This window comes from Falco peregrinus, chromosome 3, assembly GCF_023634155.1.
Source record: "Falco peregrinus isolate bFalPer1 chromosome 3, bFalPer1.pri, whole genome shotgun sequence".
Lineage (NCBI taxonomy): Eukaryota > Metazoa > Chordata > Aves > Falconiformes > Falconidae > Falco > Falco peregrinus.
In genome coordinates this window covers 59,947,636-59,969,090 of record NC_073723.1, presented here as the reverse complement: position 1 = coordinate 59,969,090, position 21,455 = coordinate 59,947,636, and the positions used below count along the sequence as shown (strand labels likewise).

Here is a 21,455-nt window from a genome sequence, read left to right as displayed (position 1 = left end):
TTTGCTTTGTATGTAAAAAAAAATAGATGATCACAGACCAGTTGGCCGTTTGTAAAAAGCCATCTTGGCCACTTGTCGCTGCCATTGCAGTAGTTGTCTTCAATAAACCAGCTTCCTCATCTAAACATTTGTGTAATCTGCCGCTGTTGGTTTTGTAAGACTTGGTGCAGGATTTCATTTCCTTTTTATGGAAAGTCAAAAATTGCATCAATTTATTTTGTAAAAACATTGTCTTTAGATGCTTTTGGCTCTGTGGTGCCTAACAACCAAATAATATTGTGCAATTTCTGATAAAAGGCATCCAAAATGTTGCTCTTTTATTTTGTGTCCTCATTTTGAGATAGCATTTAGGTCTCAATTTGCATTAGCTCTGCACTTGGATTAATCTAATAGCAATAACAGCATTAATACAGTGCCAGCTCCAGAGGCAATACCGAGGCAGTGTTTATGTAACACATTGGTCTGTTCTGCTTTTGGAAACGAGCACTTCTTTTTGTTAGTAAAGTTAGGAAGTATTGAGCATAAAAACTTATAAAATAGGCTTTTTAGTGTCGCTCTTTTACGAGGGTAATTACTCTGGCAGTGCTTCCTGGCAGATAACACAGACTTGTGCCTAATCCAGGGGGTATTTCTTGTTCAAAATATTGCATGAAAGTGAATATGTTTTAAATCTGGGCATGTCTGCATTACATTGGCAAAACAAATCACAGCAATTATAATTGCAAGTTAGAGGAGGTGCAGCTGCAGCATTGCAGGAGATCGCTGCCTTCCTTTCCTGCTCACTCCCTCGCCTGCCCACAAGCCCCAGCAGCAGCTGCACTGCAGCCCGCCTTGGAGCTGAGCCCCAACTTTCATACTCCCCACTCCCAAGGAGACCTGTCCTGCGCAGCCTTAATTCACCATTCCCTGCTCTGCGATAACCCCAGATCGTTATTTCAAGTAATTCAGTAATGCTGGCTTCAACTCCACAGCTGTTGATTGGCTTATTAGCAGACATATGTTGCAATAAAGTGAATTTTATGCCTTATTTAGGATTTCATTGCTGCTATGGTAAAAGAAATAGGAAGCTTTCCCCCTCCCCCGTTCACAAAAGATTGCACACAGTGATGTAGAAGGCTACAGCCAGCATCCTGAACCAATCTCATACCTTGTTGAGCTCTGTTCTCCCTTCAGCAGTGCAGCTGGAGACAGTCCGTGCAGAGACAGAACCTCTCCCCTTAGATTTCATTAGCTTCTGTGTTTGTACCTTAGCAGCTAATATTTCTATTGATTTTTCTTTAATGTTCCCAGCTTCAAGTTCTTAAATGAACCCTGTGTGCCAGACTCACATGTTACATTGCCTTAACACAAATATTTTAATTCCTTTTAAATGCCTAGATTCATTAATTCTTTTTTTATAATAGAAATGAAATGCATAGATATGCAAAGAAATCCATACCTTTACAATTGCTTGTAATTTTATAAAGATGTGAGATCCTTCACTAATAAAGATACAATTTTCTAGCACTTTAGTGAAAGCAATCTGACTAGCTAGATAGACTATTTTGGCCTTACAGTTTCATTTAAAAATAAAAGTCTGTCTAGTGAGTGGTTATCTCTTGAAAAGTTGCATGCAACTTGCAGTCGTGCACTTACTGAATAGTGCAAAATGCCTGCTTATTCTTCTGCCTGTCATACAAGCAACACAAATTATTCAAAGGAAGGAACAATAGACAACAAAGCAATGAAAAAATATAAAAAAGCAGTTTTGTGCAACGCTGGAGTTTTCAGAAAATGACAGAAGATAGAAAATTCAAAGTTAAGACTGATACTCCATCCTCCAGGAGGTTGCTTTTTTCTTGTTCCATACTGATGTGATCTGAGGATGAGTTGTATTGTCCTAGCTTTAAATTACCTGCCTGGGTTACTTCAGATTATCGAAGGACCACAGAAAATCACTAATCAAAACCAGAGCTTTCACTGATGTTAAAACAACTTGGATGTGCCAATCTGGGGGAGTAGGGAGCACTGCCTTTGCTTACTAGTTTTACATAAGCTTGCATAATATCAAAAATAGTCATTTGAACTCTCTTCTCAGCCTGTAGTAATCTATGCTCAAGTCTCTGTTTACTAAATCTCAACACTTGCGCTCTCCACTAAAATGTTCTTCATGGTGTCGAGCAAAGCAGGGATAGATTAGACTGTGCAATGCTGTGCTTTGTTTCATTTTTATCACTCGTACCTAGTAAGTGTTTTGTTTTGGTTTTTTTTGGGGGGGAGTTATTTTTATTTTTATCCTGCTTTCATCCATATTCTTAAATGGAATGAGAAATATTTTTGATTCTTTTAATGGCAGTTTTCTTTCTTTTTACAATTGTTAACAATATCAGCTGCACTTTATTGGAACCGAGTGGGATCTGAGCCTTGCCATTACTCCACAGACAGACAGTAGAAGGGCTGGGGGTACGGTTATTTGAACTCCTTGTTAATGCAGACAGCCTCATGGTGTATAAATATGGAGACAAGAACAACTTCTGTACAAATGAGGGGCTGAAAGTCAGGTGACTGTTAAAGTAGCCTTTTTTTTATTATTTTATTTTTAATTATCTTTTCCCCCTCCAGATAAAACGTTAATCACCACATTAATCTATATTGGCTAGAAAAAAAAATCTGATCATTTCCTTTAAAAAAAAACATGGGAGGAAAAGCTGGTTTAGAAAATATTAGCTTTTTTTTTCCCTGAGTTCTTTTAAAGCCACCTGGCTTTCTTAAGAAAAAAAATATCTGCTATTCAAATAACACTTTCCCAGTAATGTCTTGTTTGGCTTATAAATTTGTTCCAGTAAAGCCATATACTGTGTACAGTACGCCTCGAGTCTTCCTCTGAGTCTGTTCTGTTTACTAATATAGCATTTTTATTTTGCTTCTTTGACTTGTGCGTGGTTTGAAAAGCAATGCTAATGCAGTTCACAGGGATGTTGAATTTAACAGTTCCCCACGTGAGCCGTGTGTACTGATGAGCTGGGTTTATTCTTTATTCCTGCCTTCCTCTTGGGACCCGGTTACTTGTCTAACCAAATAGACTGACAGTGAGCAGACGGATACTGCAGCTGATGGTGAGACCACTGCCACCGAGGTTTGTACAGTCGCCGGCACCCAGTTATGGCAGGGGAGAGCGTTGTACCTCATCTCTTCCCGACCCCGGGCGTGAGGGCTAAACCGCATGTCTCCTACAGCCGCTCAGGATCCCTCTCTGCGCGCGTGTGCATGTGCGTGCCTGCGGGCCTGAGAGTTTTGCCCGGGGAGCTGAGTTTTCAGTGCTGCCTGCGGGTTCCTCCGTTTCCCGTGTTCAGGTTGGAAACCGCAAGGCTTCTGTGCTGTGCAGATAGCCGGGCAGTGGCAGTGTCACCCACACCAATGCTGCTCACCTGGCTAGTCATGCTGGCCAGATTGTGCCCTGGGTTTTTCTGTTTGCTTCTTTGCTCTTACAATCTGCAGCCTGTGTGAGAGAGGAGCGGGGAAAGACAGTAAAAAGCAGTTTTCCAATTTTCTGGATAAGGGTATTTCCACATTATAAATAGCTGTTTTCCTTGAACGTAACTTCACGTGTCATCTTCACATCTCGCCACCGGTATCCAGGTATTGTCTTCAGAGGAGGAATGTAAAAAAAATTACCTTTTCCTTGCACTGAGAAGCCTTGTATCCACAACATGGTACATCAACTGTGCAGGCAGATTCAACCCTATGTGACTCCAGTGAAGTGCATATAATGCTTTCATAATTAATATGGTTGCAGCTGCAAACATGAGCTGAATTTGGTCTGACATCTGGTAGAAGACAGAGTCTTACCACAAACACTACTGTAGGTTTTCAGTAGGATCTCATTAATATTTCAGACTGTTAAAATTATCATCAAGGAAAAATTCTCGGCATGACATGTCAGGACAATTCAGCCTCGGCAGTAAATAGAATAGATTTGAACTGAGTTATAAAGTAAACAGCAGATTTTCCCATGGGTCATTTGATTAATCAGGACTATATGAAAAATTGACAATAGAATCCTGGCACAAGCATTAAAAGAATCCAAATGGAGCAACAACATAACGTCTGCAGAGAGGAGTCAGGAGTACAGAATGCTTTGAAATGCCTCTTGCATTCTATAGCTTCAGGCCTTGAGCCCTACAGAAAGTAAAACATAATCCTAAATCCATAACATTTAAAATGTTCCATTTATTACTCAAAAATGCATGACAGTCTCCCTAGCTGCCGTCTTTATTTGATGTGAGAATATTTTGTGAACCTCAGTTTTCCTTAGGGACACCTCATTTTCAAAACATGTGGTGTACTTGCCATCCAAAAATTCAGCCCTCAGAAATGGGGCTGCTTGGGCAGTGCTTGTTGCATTGCTTTTGGAAATGTCAGCTGAAGTGAACCCAATGTGTGTGCCATTCCAGAAGGCCATCGCAGATAAGACTTGAAAAAATACATACAGGCTAAATATGAAGTAGAATGATAAAAATACAGAAAGGGACTGAAGTCAGGGAAATACCATTTTAAGCAAATAAGATGTGCTTCATTCTGTAGAAGGTGTTGCAGGTTGTTCACCTGTGCTGACTTTATGCAAAGCTTTGCCTGTGGCCCAGGAGATGTCATATGCTTAAACTCTGGGATTATGGACTTCCAAAGAATTTGCTGTTGCCATTCGGTGCTAAACCAGCCATATCTCGGTGAAAAGGTCCAACTGCTGCTCCCTAACTAGAGAACCTATGAACAGGGCGTGCACCGATATTTATAAACGGAAAATGTTTAAAACTTCTTCATTCACAAAGAACAAATTTGAGAAGAGGAGGCTTGCTCTGAGTTAGGAGAGCCATGCAAAGACAGCCAGTGTGTCTACTCCTCCTCCTTAAGCGCTTAACGTAGAGAAAATGTGATTTTAACCTAGTGTGTTCCTCTCACCGATTCTTGTAAATCCTTTGGTCATGCGAGTGGGTAAGGTGTTGTTTTCCAATCTTTCTCATGCTGGCAGTCGGATCAAGAGGAGGATGGAGATCTAAAGGCACAGGTACAGAAACAAAAGACCTAGATGTTGCTCAAGTATCAATGTTGGAGGTGATCACCTCTCTCAGCATGTTATTGTCACTTCTCTGTGAAGAAATGTGTAGAAAGAGCATTTTGTATCCTTTCGATACTATGTCCCTTACCTTTCCCTTTCTTTTTCACTTCTTTCAGAATAGTCTGATTAAGCGAATACAGGGTGAAAATGTGTATGTCAAACATAGTAATCTTATGTTAGAGGTTGGTATTGGTATATACCAGTGCATGCACGTACATGTGTGTTAGTTTTAGTGGTAAACTGTGAATCTGCACTATGATGCATGAACTGTGTATTCCCACCTGCTAATAAATGAACTAGATATTTTTTTCCCTCAGATTATGATGACTCCTCTAACTTGTACTATAAATATAGATATGTGTGCGCGTATATGTGTGTGCATCCACGCGCATATGTATGTTCGTTTGAAGCCTCTTTATCAGGTGTAAATTGTAGCAATATGGATAATCTTTAAAAGAGTATATTTATACTCACTTGTATGAGATATGCTATGCTGTATCTTTCAAAATGCCACATTTTCACAGAGTGTTGTGTTAGTGCTGTGCTCCCCAGCTCCCTGAGATGTTACTTCCCTCCTTACTAACCAAGTTGTGTGTTTTGGCTCTAAAATTTGGTTGGCTTAGGATGTATTACAAACTGCTCTATTCTTTTAAAATGTCCAGGACCTAGACAAAACCCAGGAAGATCTGATGAAACATCAGACAAATATAAGTGAGCTGAAACGCACCTTCTTGGAAACCTCCACAGAAACGGCTGTGTCTAATGAGTGGGAGAAGAGGCTTTCCACATCTCCCGTTCGGCTTGCAGCAAGGCAGGAGGAAGCTCCCATGATTGAACCACTAGTGCCTGAAGAGGTCAGCATGAGCTGAAAGGCTTCATTATGTACCTGTCTACTGGTTTTTACTTACGATAGCTGGCAGTAGATTAGAGGCCATAGTCAGAGGCCATTCCCCACTTGCAGATGCTTCCTTTTTTCAGGACTCAGGCTCTAGCAGCAAAGATGCAAGGAAGAACAGGGTACCTGTTTTAAATATACATATATTCAGTGTATGAAATTCACTATAAGCTGTGTGGCAGATTTGGGTCTCTCTGAGAGTGTGAAACGCAGGCTTCGTTACAGGTTCGGTGAGCTTGAAAATGTGCAGCTGTGCGTGAAAGAAACCATGAAAGTGATGGAGATAAAATGTAAATAATGGTGACTGGTTGGGAGCAGCGGTATAGCGGAACGGATGGGTGTGCAGTACCAAGCTTGACAAGAAAATACAGAGCAAAGGGCAGAACTCTCTCAGTCTTTGAAGACAGGGAAGAAATAATGATGATACAGTCATCATTACATAGTCTAAATAATTAGACCTGCTTGGCCAGTTCTATAAGGGAACCAATAGTTGCTGCAGTCTGCTGTATACCGTTTCATTGAAGACACAGTGCAGATTGCTAAGCGTGTGCATTTTCATGCAGTGTGCATGCACGAAAAAATCTTGCTCACTGTGCAGTCTTGAAGTGTTTGCAAGAAACTTGCAGATTAAAAAACTGCCTTTTATTTAATTTGTGGGTAGATTAGGAGATGTGGAGTTAACAATGTAACACTCGTGTTGCCATAAAATACATGGATCTTCAAAAAAGCAAAGTGTCTTGATTTAAATCCAGTGGAGCAGAAAGAAATACGCTTGTGTGGTCTGCATGAAGATTAGTTTTTTCATTCTGTTGTGGATAGGTATCTGGTTTCTGTCTCACAGGAGTCATCTGTATGGTTACCACTTGTTTTTAGCATTGCAGACCAATAAATGGACACGAGATGTACTTCTGTCCTCCCAGCACTGATGTAATGTTGTAAGCAAGTCAGCAAAAATAGGCTGGAAAGTATAACTTGAAAGAGTCTTCTGCCTTCCCATCTGAGCGGTTGGCATTGCAGACCCACAGCTCTCTGGGGAAGGGAATCTCAGGAGGCACGCAGATAGCCCACGACAGCTTTCTCTCTTAGGGGAAGGTGTGTTGCCAAGAAAAAGGCCCCAGTTCATCTTTCCCACATTATACCCATCGAGCCAATGGCTGATAGAGGCATCAGGCATGCATTGGAGTGGCCGTCAAGTTGGATTAAAATACCTAAAAAGCAGACTTGGTGCCCAAAGTTTACCCTTTGAAGAAAGTGCTGAGGAGTCTTAATGTTGCTCCTACTTTCTTGTTCAGGAATCATAACAGATCCTACGACCATGTTAGATGGTTGTAGTTGAAAATGTGTGGGTTTTTTCCTTAAAAGTAAAACTATAAGTATAATGAACAGGAGGCATTTAACATATTAAAGATGTAAGGAATTGTTGAAAAGGGAGCAGCTGGCTAGATGAGCCTGAATCAGAGGAGTGCAGGTGAAACGAACTCATAACACACACACACACAATTCATTTCATGTCTTTATTACTTTAGAAATTTAATAGCAAATTTTAGTTAAAATGCACAAGCAGTAGCAAAACATTACACAGTTTTGTAGGCTTCACTGTGAGGAAACACATCCAAATTGAACCATTCATTTGGAAAGGAAAAGGACAAGGGTTATCTTTATCTGGTATCACTTCCCTTACTGGAAGAAAAGACTTGCTCAAAAGCACTGTCCAGTTACTGTGTCTTATAATCATCTAAGTCAACTACACCTGCCCCACAGAATCTCATCCAAACGAAGGCATTTCTGTGGAAAAAATGTGAGTGGATTTGAGCTGTCAGAGCCCAACAGTGCAGTGACTTCTGGCACTAAGAGAACCCTGCTGTAGATAACATCTGACTGTCCTTTTTTGGTCCCACTAAGCAGGATGGTTTCAGAGAGAGGAATTCTTCAGGAAAAGACCTGAAGCCACACATAGGTCAAAAGCAGCACCTTGGTGTCTACTAAGAAATGTGGAGGCAGTAAGGACGGAGAGTACATAGAACTGTTATGTAGTAGCTTCTCATAGTCAAAGATGTTACATGTTTAGCTTGGCATACCCACTTTAAAAATTCATTCAGTGCTGTTACCTGTAGCTCTTTTGTGTAATAAAACAAGAACAGAAGGTAAAATATGCCTTTTCAAAATGCATACTTTGAGCATTTGGCAGCTTCGTGGTTTTGATCAGTTTGACTTTAAGCCTGTCTAGTTACCAGTCAGTTTCTTACAGTAATAGGGGAAGGACTGACTTTGTTTTTCTTTAATTGTGAAAAGTGTAGTTTTAAATTTCTGCCATAATGGTGGCCGGATAGGTGAGAACACAAAAGCCATCATATTTACAAATTCCTTGACAGTGTTTAATCTGACCCGGATTGGATTACATCAGCACTTTAGAATAAAGAAGCTATGCATCTCATTGCAGTCAGGGAGATGAGCCATTTATCCCTTTGTCTCTCTAGTTTCTAGTTTTGTATCTCTTCCTTTAAGTTTAAAACCTTTCTTCTTGAGTACATGGAGTATACGTATTTCAAACAGTACCATTTTATCCTCCTAGCCATAGTACTTCCATTGGCATGTCTAATAAGCACACTAGCCATTGAAGTGGGTAGGAAGGTTTTGGCAAGAAACCTGCTTTGCTCCACTGGGACTTACTTGCTGTGACCAAATGAAAAAGGTGGCCGTCGCAGAAGCTGAGCTCCAAAGGCTTAGGAAATTGAGCCTTACCAACTTTTAAAACTTTCCCATTTGGTCAAGTTGCAGAGATACTCTTTACTATTCTCACAGTGTTGGGAAGGCACTGATGGGATAAAAGTGAGGAGGATTTTCGTATCACATTATAGCAATAATACAGCAATTGGGTTAGCTTCCTGCGTAGGAAAAAGACTGAGACATCCTATACCTGTAAGGAGAAAGGAAGAGCTGAAATTTTTGCAGGGCTTACCTGCTGCCTGCTTCAGCAGGGAAGGCTGCAAACTCAGGAAAGAGCTAAGACCAGGGTGAAGGTGGAGGGGCCTGTTCTCAGCTGATGATGGAAGCCATGTAAGTTGGCACCAGACACGGTTAAATGACTAAGATAAGATGAAATGAACACAGGGCATCCACAACCGGGTGTTAGTCAATGTAGTGGGGTTTGTGCTGCGCAAATGGCATGCTTGTGTCTGCTTTGCTTTTGTCACAGAGAGACACCGATTCCCCTTCTTATTGGAAACCTCATTGCTGTAAAATCATTCTGTTTGTTTCCTAATCTACCATGCAATTAACAATTTGTAGAGTAGAGAAATATGACGAGCTATTGCAAAATATAGTGGACTTTATACCCTCCATTTACTAAAACCATTTATTCCCCTGACATTAGACCAAAGAAGAAAGAGAAAAATCAGAAAAACTCATATTTTTGCAGAAGGGAGGTACTACATTCCTTGAATTGCAGGTAAAAACAAATACTACTTTCTTGAAATGCAGTCGGATAGACTGGCAGTGATTTATTATTTTATTATCCTTTTTCCTTTCCAAGCTTCCTTTTTTTTTTTTTTTTTTTTTTAATTTTTAAATATTATTTCATATGTTCCAGAGAGATTTAATCTGGGGGCCAAATTCTGCGGAATGAGTCCCCTTCAGAGTTTATAGCTTCCTAATAGAGATTGATTTCTCTGCTAGTTAGAAATCTACTTGCACGGTGCTGTTTGTGGATGTTGTTTGCCGTTGTGCATGCATTTCCAGCATAAACCTCACTGAGAATGTTACAGTGAATGGGGCACTTCTGTCATTAGAATGAATTTCCTTTATACTGTCAAGTGAATGCAGATTATGCTGAGTGATGGTGAACTTTGTATTCTTATTGGTTTTTCTATTAGCCAAGTGTGATAGAGAAGAAGCTGCAGGAAGGAGAATCTGCTGGCACTTTGATTACTTCTCATCAAATCATTATCCAGAAAAGTATTCCATCATCCCTAGAGGTTATTTTTAATTAATTTGATTTTAAACTACCACATTTGCTTAGTTAAATACAGAAGTCATGGTCTTCAGGTCAAATAACCGGATGCTGGTTGCATAGTCAAAGCAAATCACATAGCATATTTGCGTAAGGAGGAAAAAAGGCGTTGCATTAAGTTCCATTCGTAATATTCAGTAGAATGGCATTTACTGTGTTGTACTGCTCAGTTTTAACAATCCTGAAGGGGGTTGATATTATTCTATTGAAAACAAGGAAATTCGGTGCAGGCTACAGCTACATACAAAGGCATACTATTCTAAAACCTCATCAACAGTGTGTCTGTGACAACTGGGGAACAGTTGAAAGGGCTTAGTTGCCCTATTTTTGCGGTTTGGTTTTGACTGTAGCATTATGAACCATTGCAATATATGATTTTTAACCTCAGGATGATTCCGATCATAATTTTAAATGACACACTAAAATGCTGTTCTGCTTCATATTAATACAGCAACAGTGTGGCAAAAGTAATTTTTTGTGTCCACATTATATGGGCCTCTAAGGGGAGGGAATATGGAATGAAATCATACTTTGCCTAAGGTGATTGTTTATTTGTTTGATGACTACTGTGAGAGGTACAGTGGTAAAAGTTGTTACATGCTTTCAGAAGAGGCAGCATTGATTCTTCTTTAGTGCTCCAGAAGTATAGATAAACCTTCAGCTATTCTAATTTAGCTTTTATATCTCAAATATAGGGCACTGAGGATTGGGTTATTATAGACAAAATACCCTCTGAGATAGTTGATGGTGAATCGAAAAAAAATCTGGCATACAAAGTAGTGACTGTGAGCAGTAAAACTGCCTTTCCACCTGAGATGTTAAAATCCAGTACCATTCTAATGCAGAGCTTTGAGGACTTGGAAAGTGAAATACAATCCAAAGAGGAGAATAAGCAGAAAATGTTCACCCTAGGAAAGTCCTATGATACTGTATCCGGGAAAATTGTAACCATGACAAGCAAAGCTAAAGAGGGTGAGAAAGCAGTACAGCCTTCAGTAGAAGCTTTGCAAAAAATGGAAAGGGAAGTACAAGAATCTGTGAAAATCATTCCGGTAGTGGCCGAGTATGAAATCCTTGAGCCTGTCACTGATGAGAAAGCCAGGCGGGGATCCGACATGCAGAGCACGAAAAGAAAGCTGTCCGACTCTCTGACACCCATAAAGGAAGCAGGATCTCAGTTGCAAAGTCCTGAAGAGGAGAGTTTGAAAAAGACACTAAAGATGGACCAGGATTTGCAGTTACATGGTACACTGGGAAGCTTGCAGCTTGGCAAAGCAGAGAAACACCTTGGCAGTGAAGCTGCAAAAGCAGGGGCGTTTGCCCGGAGAGATAAGAGCCTGTCTGAGTGGAGATATTCCAGAGAACGGCCATTTACCATTGCTACTGCTCACTATGTTACTGAGTCGTCTGCATCAAAAGTAGTGGTAACAAGTGGCTTTGTCTCCATGCCACGGTTTAAAGATTAAAGCATGACTTTTAGGCAACCCCCTCACACCACCCTACCTTTCAGTTCTCTTGCTGCCTGGCTTTATGTTGACAGCAGCCAACCCAGCTTATTTTTTTCCCTCATACTTTGAATCCGTCCCACGGTCTGAAGCAGACATTCTATAAGGCTTTCAGCCTTTCTGGTTGATTTAAAGAACCATCTTACTGAAATGTACTATTGCTGCTGTGGCTTGTTAATAAAAGGAGAAAAAAAAAAAAAAAAAGGTTTGCTTGAACCAGCAAAATGCCAACGCTAATAACTTATGCTTTGTAACTATTGCTTACTACAGCCATTACAAATCTGCTCTGATTTATTTTCCCATTCTTTTCCTGTTTCCAACCTCTCTGTGCCCCCGCAACCTTCTCTTCCTTTCCTCCGTCTGCCTCCAGTTTTGGCAATTAATATATCTGTGCATGTGGGTCTGCCTTTCTTCTGTGTATGACTCTGCATTTCTTTGTCTATTTAGACTAAGCAGTCCACCAGTGAAAAAACCTTGGATGGTTCAGATATCTTCAGTTTAATAGAGTCTGCCAGAAAACCAACTGAGTTCATAGGAGGGGTTACTTCTACTTCACATAGCTGGGCTCAGGTGGCCGTTTGATTCTCTCCATCCGTATTATAACCACACACCAATTACTTTTGCTTTTCTTTTGTTTCCTGGTTTTGTGCATAACTCAGAATCTATATAACTAATGCATGTATTTGTGTGCCTTTTCCTTTGCTACAATGGACCGCAATAGAAACTTCACTGAAAAGAGAAAAAAACCCACCAGATTTTCTCTCATTTCACTTTATTTTGGTCATTTTGCAGGGTGCTGTATTTTGCCTTTATAAAACTCACGCAAACAATACCAAGTAAAACACTGTGACATTTCTCTTTGCTTTTAAAAATTATGATTCTTGCTTTGTTTTTCATTTCTACTGTTCTGATAATGTTCTGAGAGTGAAAATCCATGCAACGTGAGAGAAATAAACTGGCAAAATGTAATACCCATTTTTTTATTTATGTTCACAGTACATTAAGCTGAGGAGCCATTGCAAGTAGTGTTGCCTGCTTCTGTTGTTGAGGGTTTTTTTTCTCCTTCCCTGCAGAGAATAGACACGATGACATCTCAGGAGATAACTGGCAGTGAAATGAAACAAGCAGTTCAGCCGCATCAGGATACAGTGAAGAAGGTTGTACAGGAGACAGTAGTTATCGAGGAGAGACACGGGATGGATGTGCATGCAAGCGGGGATCCTGCTAAAGCGGCCAGACTTGCACTGGATGCCCAGGCTGCAGCGGTGGCAGTGGCTGCTGGCATGAAGGGGAAGGAGGGCTCTGCCGGGACTCAGGGGGCAAAGGAGGAAAAAAGGGAGGAGGCTGGGAAAGCCCTAACCAAACAGGAAGGAGCCGCTGCTGCTGCTTCGTGTGAGCAAGCAGAGGAGCACAGTACAACAGTCCACCTTTCAGAGTCTTCAGAAAGAAAACCTCATTTTGAGGTAACTCGTTATTAAATGGGTCATGTTTGTGCTGGATTGTGAATGTAGGCAATGCTGGACAAAGTTAATTCCTGTGATGGAAAGCAAAGTGTACCAACCTTGTATGGTTGCATCTTTACAGCAGACAGTTTGTTTCTCTTATTTCCTCCTTGCGTGGCACCTGCAAGGCTTGTTCTGGTTCCCATCATTAGCAAAATGCCATGCATGTTTTGCCTAAAAGCGCTTTTCATGCTACAGAGAAATACCTATTTTGTGGCATTGTATGCAGTGGATGAAAGAATTCAGCTGGCATTCTCTTTGAGAAAGTCCATCAAGATCAGCAAAGTTTGTGTGTCCTCAAAGAAAATATATTGTTTTTTCCATGCTTGGTACAATTGTAAATAAGTGTACTGTGTCTTAAATAACTCAGGTTCCTTATCTTAGCCCCATTAGCATAGTTTCAAGACCTGTTTTGCAGAGAGGTTAAAAAACACTTGTTCTTGCTCTTTTTTTCTGAGAGCTGAATGGAAGACTAAGCCTGGACAGAGTTTTTTCTCCTGTCTTTTTAGGAGAATGTAGAATCACAGAATCCCAGAATACTTGAGGTTAGGTGAGACCTCTGAGGTCATCTACTCCAATCCCTCCTGCTCAAGTAGGGTCACCCAGAGCGAGTTGACCAGGACCATGTCCAGACAGCATTTGAATGTAGAATCATGGAATGGTTTGGGTTGGAAGAGACCTTAAAGATCATCTAGTTCCAACCCCCCTGCCATGGGCAGGGACACCTTCCACTAGACCAGGCTGCTCAAAGCTCCTCCAGCCTGGCCTTGAACACTTGCAGGAATATCTCAAAGGTAGGAAGCTCCACAAGCTCCCTGGGCAACCTGTGCCAGTGCTGGGTCACCCACAGAGTGAAAAGGTGTTTTCTGATGTTCACAGGGAGCTTCCTGTGTTTCAGGTTGTGTCCATTGCCTCTTGCAGTGTTTAGATATTTTCTGAAGTTTATTTTCATGAAATAATATATGCTAAATGTTGCCAGCATTATATACACGTATTTGCCACTGTAATGAGGAGCATTTTTTTTTTTTTGTTAAATGCAGAGCACTTTTTAGTTGTTCCCTCTCCTTTTCCCAAGGAAAAAAAAATGTTCTGAGAAATCCATAAGCTTTGCTAAATGTTCCAATTCCTTTTTTTGTTGTTCACACAGTCACCAGTTGTGAAGACTGAGACTATCAGTTTCAGTAGTGTTCCTGCTGGTGGGGAAAACCTTGAAATTTCAACAAAGGAAGTGCCAGTAGTCCATACAGAAACAAAAACCATTACGTATGAGTCTTCTCAGGTAAGAAATTCTGCAAAAGCCAGGGTCTAATTTAATATGCCCTTAAGGAATCCATGTTTCTTCACCCATCTTTAAGTGTATATCTTAGTGTAAACTGTTCTAAGTTGTTAAAGTATTAAATATTAGCATGAGGAGGTTGTATATAAGAACAGCTTACCCGAGGGTGACTCATGTCCTGGTGTAGGGCCTTTGGAGAACATTGATGAAACTAGATTTCGAAGCCCCAGCTTTTCTTCTGCCCTTCCAGAAGCAAAGGGGAGTCTCCAGATGCAGAAAGAAATACTGACACACGATCAGTCTAATAGCAGTTATTTCCCTACCATTAGACACTCACTTTATGACTTTATGAAAAACTTTTGATTTCAGCTGGGGTAGAGCTGACTTTCTTCTTAGTAGCTGGTGTGTTTTGCTTTGGTGTGAGAATAATGTTGATACCACACTGCTGGCTTTAGTCATTGCTGAGTGATGTTTATGCTAAGTCAAGGACCTTTCAGTTTCTCAGCATCTGCCAGCGAGAGGGCTGGAGGGGCACGGGAAACTGGGAGGGGACACAGCCAGGACAGGTGACCCGAACGCGCCAAAGGGATATTCTGTACCACAGAATGTCATGCTGGGTATATAAACTGGGGAGAGTTGGCTGATGCCTGCCGATCGCTGCTCAGGGACTGGCTGGGCATCGGTCAGTGGGTGGTGACCCTTGTATTGTGCATCACTTGTTGCGGATTTTTCCCTTCCCTTTGGATTTTACTCTTTCTTTTTCATTACAACTGTTGTTAGTAGTAATATGATTATTTTAGTTATTTTATTTCAATTATTAAATTGTTCTTATCTCAGCCCTCAACCCTCAAGCTTTGTCTTTCTCCCGATTTTCCTCCCCATCCTGCTGGGGGGGTGGGGGTGGGGGGAGGGGAGTGAGCGAGTGGCTGCGTGGTACTCGGTTGCCAGCCAGAGTTAAACCATGGCAGAACTGTAGAAATAGGGAAGTTCAGCCAGTGCAGTTCTTGCCTCCCTGTGCTCAGGAGCAGGGTTTTGATGGCGGGTTTTCTCTTCTGGTTCCCTAGGTGGATTGCAGTGCTGACTCAGAACCAGGTGTATTGATGAGTGCACAAACTATCACGTCTGAAACCACCAGCACTACAACCACTACACATATCACCAAAGTGAGTCTTCAGAAAACAGGGAGCTTTGTTTTTTGGTTTTGGTTGGTTGTTTGGTTTTTTTTATTTCCCACATGGAAGGCTGTGTGTTTTCCTAACTTCAATTCTATCATTTATTTTAAAATATGGACACATGCTTGTGCTTTCTGGACAAAATCCTGTCTGTTTTGGGTACCTGCCTTCACACACCTCTCTTTGGCTATACTGGCTTCGTTAACACATGCAAGGACCTAACAAGAGTCCTGAGAGTCATAGGGGACTTAGGGTATGTCTGTGCAAGCACAAGACCTTGCTGTGCAGAGACACCTGCGTTAGCTGCAAATACTGTCTGGAACTGGAAGCAGTGTAGCCATGTTGGCATCATAGGGTAGCCGGGAAGGAATAATTTGCCTGAGCATGAGGCTCTATTGACATGACTCTGTGGCCTCTCAGTCCTGAGCTATTATCACTGTACAGCACACAGTAAATCTGTATCGTGTAGTCGTAACACGATATCAGCTCAGATGCCACGGTTGCATTGCTGGGTGGTACCCTCAGGAACTTGCCCACAGCCAGTCCGAGAGCTTACGGCTGCACAGACAAATGATGTTGGGTCTTCCATGTGATGCACAGAGTAACTGTGCAGAGACCAATCTTGTCTTTAAGCAGCAAAGGTATTTATTTCATGCAAAGTTGGGGAGCTAGCCAATTCACACCGGACAAACTAGCTCCAAAGTTTTCAGTGAAAAGTTAGGTATTTTATACAGTTTTTGTGACAGGTTACAGGACATCTTTACATAGATACTCATCTGATTTTGACACCTATTAATTCCATTCACAATAGGTGGGATCTAGGTGGAGTAGACCTTTCAATTTGCTTTGTTCAGTGATTTCCTGACTTAATGGTCTCCTTATCTCCTTCAGGTGCTCACCTTATCTTTTCTAACTATTCAGAGTACATTCAGTGGAACCTTTTCTAATTATTCAGAGTACATTCCTTTCTCAACACAGAGCATCACCCAGAGCATTGTACCAAACTCATCCTGACTAATCTCTTTTTTTTAAGACCTTGTTCTGTTTCACGTGTTCTAAGACAGCATCTAAATAAATAACAGTTCCTCCCTAAGCAGAAACCCTTCTGGGGCCGTGACACCTTTCCTACCAATATTCACTGCAGACAGGATTTCATCTTTGTGTAGTGAAATTCACCTTGCAGTAGATGAACTATGTACAAAGGCCATACCACCCTGTATGTCCTTCTGAAGTCTGCAGTGGACTTAACTAGGCCTTAATGTGAGCTGTCTGTATGTCCATTCTTTTCTTTATAGGATGAATTTACCATAAATACCTGCCATTTTTGACATAAAAACATCTCTCCTGACAGATGTGCAGACTAGAATCATAAAATTATGTGTGTTGGAAGGACCTCTGGAGGTCACCTAGTCCGTTCAGAGCAGGCCAGCTCCAGAGCTGCGCTGGTTGCCATTCAGGGTTGTCCCCTCTTGTGTTGCTGTTTGGGATAGTTCAGTCCCATCGTGCCCGGGTTCCTGCACGGATCATTCTCTGGATGAGTAGCAGTGCTCTTAAAATAACCTACTGACATGCATTTGTCCCTCGCATCTAGACTGTGAAAGGAGGTATCTCAGAGACAAGAATTGAAAAACGAATAGTCATCACAGGAGATGCAGATATCGATCATGATCAGGTAAAATCTATAAATTGCTGAGGACTGCCAAAGAGAACGTTTCTAAACATTCCTTTAAAAGATACTATTCATACTGGCATGCTTTAAATTAAACTGGATTAGTAGTTAAATCAGTGATGGTATATTTCATATTTTAATCATTTTTCCTCATTTGTAAATTGTGTAATATCTCATGAATCTCTCCACCTTGCTACTGATCATGCATGTTCCACCTCCTTTTTGTTTTTGCCCTTCTGTGGTTTCCTTGGGATAGGCGCTGGCTCAGGCAATTAAAGAAGCCAAAGAGCAGCACCCTGACATGTCAGTGACCAAAGTAGTGGTACATAAAGAGACAGAAATCACACCAGAAGATGGGGAGGATTGACCACAGGTAAGAGGACTAGATGATTTTCCGAGGCATTTACTGGGCTGGCATGTTGCAGGTGTTGTTTTCCTACCATCAGTCACCTCTAACTCATTGCTTTCTCTCACTGGCATTTGCAAGTTGCATTTGTGCTGGTTATCAGTTCTGGTATTTGAATGTAAACCGCATTCAGATCTAAGTGTCTGTCATCATTTAATGGTGCCAGCTGGAGAAAGAGAAACTATAATTTGCTTTAGTTGGCTCTCTGGAAAGGCCTCATTTGCCATGCTTTGATATAGTCTTAATTTTCTAATTCTGAAGTAAAAAAATATCTGTTGTCAGCTTTGATGTCATTTAAGAACAAAAACAATTTGTTCTTAAAGGTGTGCATTTTGTTTAAAAATGCTGAGGGAAAAACCTACAGCTGCTTTTTAAATGTCCCATGCAGATGTTACAAGTTAAGCTTTAATTCCTAATGTGCAAAGATACCGTCCAAATTGCTTTTGATTTTTCTTTTAACCCCAGTGAATTAATGTGTTGGTATTTGGTTGTCTTGGCTTTCTTGTATTAAAAGAACATTTTATGTTTTAAAGCAGCATTGTTTATTGGGATGAAATGATAATGCAGCTTTTGTTATGTCAAGCTTTTTTTCAGTAAAGGCATGCCGTCCAACTGTGGCTGGCTAAACAGACATCTTAATATTACTATATTTATTCTGTGTGCAAAAAACATGTCATGCATACTAACCTGCTATGCAAAAGCTGTTAATGCCAGCACCATCTCACAAATTGCTTTGAATGCTGTATGCAGAAGGGAAAAAAAAGCTGCTTGTCTGATTTGTTTAAATTGATAGCAGCGTTTTATTCTTAAAACAATATATATTCCCTAACATTTGGTGTAAGTAACAGAGTATAATGCACAGCACCTTTTGAAGCTGTTTTGCTCTCCTGCTTTTGGATATACAGACCCTAAAGAAAACTGAATTTCAGTATCTGTTATTTATTTGGAAGATGGAACCCATCACTGAGGAGTGAGTAGCTGTGATTCTTGCGGTATTCTGCTAATTGTTTAAGAGACAACACAATGTGGCTTGCTTAGAAGTCTATTGATGTCATTGATTCTTTCAATTGGCATCAGTGGACTTTGGATTTGGGCCAAGTTGCTTATACTGGGATGATGCCATTTTCAAATAGCTTTTGTTACACGAACAAATCAACAAAATCTCTTTTGCAGGAGAGTAGTTGCTTCAAATAATTAACTTGGTTCTCTTTCCTACAGGAATAACCTAGATTGTGTATGAATCCAGACATGCACACCAGTAGGAGTATGAGAGCCTATACGGAGTCTCAGTTCCAACCTGACTGACTTGTATCTGTCTATGGAAAATTTCAGTACAGAAGAATTATCTTGACCGTTAATAACGAAACTGGCAGAGATACCTTCCCAATCTGAATCAGCAGCAGTTAAACAATATTGCATGAAGCAACAATAAAATTACAGAAAAGCAGCATTTTTAATTTTCTTAAAATGTCTAAGTTTTCAGCTATACCTGCACGTTCATAAACAATATAAACAGTGATCTCATGTAACACATAAACAGTTCATGCCTTTCCCAGTTTATGAAAGTCTAAACAAATTAAAATTTGCTAGGTGGCAAGCCTTTTGTTTACGGATATTGTAAATGAAGATTACCCCCAAAATGCTAGAAGCTGTATAGGTACTGTGTATAATGTTTTACCACACATTAGATGTGCCAATAACACAGTTTATTCAGTAAACAACTTGAATCTTACATTTGTTTCATCTGGTTTTATTACTGCCCGATAAACAACGATGACTCTTTTACTCTTATCAAAATATTTAAATGCTTACAAAGTGTGCTTTGTATACCTGACTGAATACCTTATGAGGTAGTAATGATTTTAGTATATTAACTTTAATGATTTTTGTCAGCATTGTTCAGAGTCAGCTTCCAGTCACCCTTCACAGAACCTAACCTTGTAAATTATATGTAGTTATTTTGGAGGAAAAAAAGTAATCTGTATTTTACTTAGTTTGCAGCATTAGAAAAGTATTAATCTGAAATAACCGTGATGGTTTTCTATTGATTTCCCTTTTGTTCTCAGAGGAAGAAAAGGAAAGAAAAAAAAAAAATCTGTTTGAGAATCTGGTCAGCTTTTACTATCTAGTTCAGAGTCAAGCCTTAACCTGTACAGAACGTCCACTGAAAACTCGTTAGTGTCCAGCTATAATACCCACTGAAGGGATAGCATCCATTACACTGTCAGCTGCATCACAACACATGGTGAATGTATGTTTCTGCATAGTGAAATAAAAGTGGTAAACGCATCCAAAATTGTATTGTTCTGTGTCTAAAAGCACCTAGTGTTTTTTAATATTCAAAATGTCAAGTTACATTTGTAAGACACCACAGGTTTTACTCGTCTGCACAGTAGACATGTTTTGTCTTCAACGGCTGACACTGCACTGTGCAGACAGTTGGAGTTAGCGGAGCATCCAAAGGGATGGCAGTATCCACCTTTGGGCATATGATGCTTGCAAAGGAAAAGGAGTATTTGGTTCCTTCTGTTTTCTCTGGTTGTGTACCATTTCAGCGAAGCTAAATGAAGGATTTTGTGGTTCCTTAGACAGTAAAGGCTGGTAGTGCTTGATCCAGATCCACTCCTTTTTTTGTACTTTTGCTCTGAAACATGGATAAAATTCTCTTTGAATCAGTACTTATCTGTTCCTTTTTCTTGCTCCTTTGCCACATCTCGTTGAGGTTCCCCTAGTAGTTCAAGAGAAATTCATAATAATTCACCCTTCAATCTGTATTTCCTTGCAGGATTGAAAGAAATGGGTACAAGCAGACTTTTCAGGACATAAAGGGCCCAATTTGCCCTTCGTTGTTTACACAGTGCTCCCTCACATTGAAGTCGATGGATTTGGCTTCAGCAGAGAGCAAGATTTGACCCAGTGACTTGTTAATAAATGTTTATTTTCTTAATTTAGAAAGAAAAACAGTATATATAGAGAGAATAACCTGTAGATAATAATTAAAAGTAATATCCCAAGGCTTTTAAAGCTTTGCCCTTAGTCTCTAAAACTTCTTCTTTCCACCAGCCATTCTTCATGCCTTTAATCCAGAATGCTAACTATGTAACTCCCTGTACCGCTGTCACTGCTTACCTCTCGCCTAATGACCAATGCAAAGATTACGGTCTGCTGTGATCTTTGGTTGACCTCTCCTCCTCCTAGTCCAAGAGCATCTACATTCTCAGCCCTCTTGTTGACAGTAGGCTCAGCTCTCTGGTGCTGCCGGCGCCTGGTGGCAGCCAGGGGTGGAGGAGGTACTCACCCTGTGTCTCAGCAGACAGCATGCCAGGTTCTTGCTTCTGCATCAGGAGTTGAAAAATAGACTCTGAAGCCATATTGATCTTCCCTCAGGTGCCCCTCATGTTGTCAGTGAAGAAACAGCATTGTATTACCTCAGAGATGCGAGGCGATTGCACAGGCTTTTCTCCAGAGTTAGCATTATATTTTAGCATGGCTTGAGGAGATTGTACTTTGGTGATACTGCACAGTATGTATGCTGTCTAAAGATATTGTATCATATGAGGTTAGTCTCCTCAGAAAGGATGCTCACAGCTAAGATATGGCCTAAGTGTATGCAAACTATGAGGAGATGAGAGTGGACAGGCAAGGTCATCTCAGTGCCACTGTCGGCAGTAGACCCTTGTTCGGGAGATGGTTCCTGGAAGTGATAGCTTTGGTTTTTGTTAGAAACTGTTCTTGGGTTGTCTGCCTAATGCTGTGCCACATGAAATAAAGAGCACCTGCCTGTTTCTACCAACCAGCTTTTGTCTCTGTCTCTTCTCATTTATTGTTGGTCTTTGTCCAGCTTCTCGACATAAAACAGCTAAGAAAACAAACATTCAAATATTGTGTTACTTGACCGCACCATTACCAACACAGACACTGGTACG

At 40.6% G+C, this 21,455-nt stretch overlaps 1 protein-coding gene across 31 annotated transcripts in view; it reads left to right on the top strand.

Annotated features, from left to right (window-relative positions):
• The window catches only part of EPB41L3 (erythrocyte membrane protein band 4.1 like 3), a 143,182-nt gene extending 123,921 nt beyond the window's left edge, over window positions 1-19,261 (top strand). For 12 of the 31 annotated variants that reach the window (XM_055799643.1, XM_055799639.1, XM_027785295.2 and 9 more), the window contains 14 exons: window positions 3,062-3,115; window positions 5,009-5,044; window positions 5,212-5,277; window positions 5,758-5,949; window positions 9,364-9,438; window positions 9,863-9,964; window positions 10,695-11,423; window positions 11,952-12,074; window positions 12,578-12,967; window positions 14,154-14,285; window positions 15,347-15,445; window positions 17,046-17,126; window positions 17,380-17,496; window positions 18,748-19,261. In XM_055799643.1, the coding sequence (XP_055655618.1) occupies window positions 3,062-3,115; window positions 5,009-5,044; window positions 5,212-5,277; window positions 5,758-5,949; window positions 9,364-9,438; window positions 9,863-9,964; window positions 10,695-11,423; window positions 11,952-12,074; window positions 12,578-12,967; window positions 14,154-14,285; window positions 15,347-15,445; window positions 17,046-17,126; window positions 17,380-17,490 (2,190 nt within the window). In that variant the 3' untranslated portion in view covers window positions 17,491-17,496; window positions 18,748-19,261. The remainder of the gene's footprint in view (window positions 1-3,061; window positions 3,116-5,008; window positions 5,045-5,211; window positions 5,278-5,757; window positions 5,950-9,363; window positions 9,439-9,862; window positions 9,965-10,694; window positions 11,424-11,951; window positions 12,075-12,577; window positions 12,968-14,153; window positions 14,286-15,346; window positions 15,446-17,045; window positions 17,127-17,379; window positions 17,497-18,747) is intronic. The other 19 variants (XM_055799657.1, XM_055799655.1, XM_055799661.1 and 16 more) reach the window with 13 other exon arrangements.
• The last annotated feature ends 2,194 nt before the right edge of the window (window positions 19,262-21,455 follow it).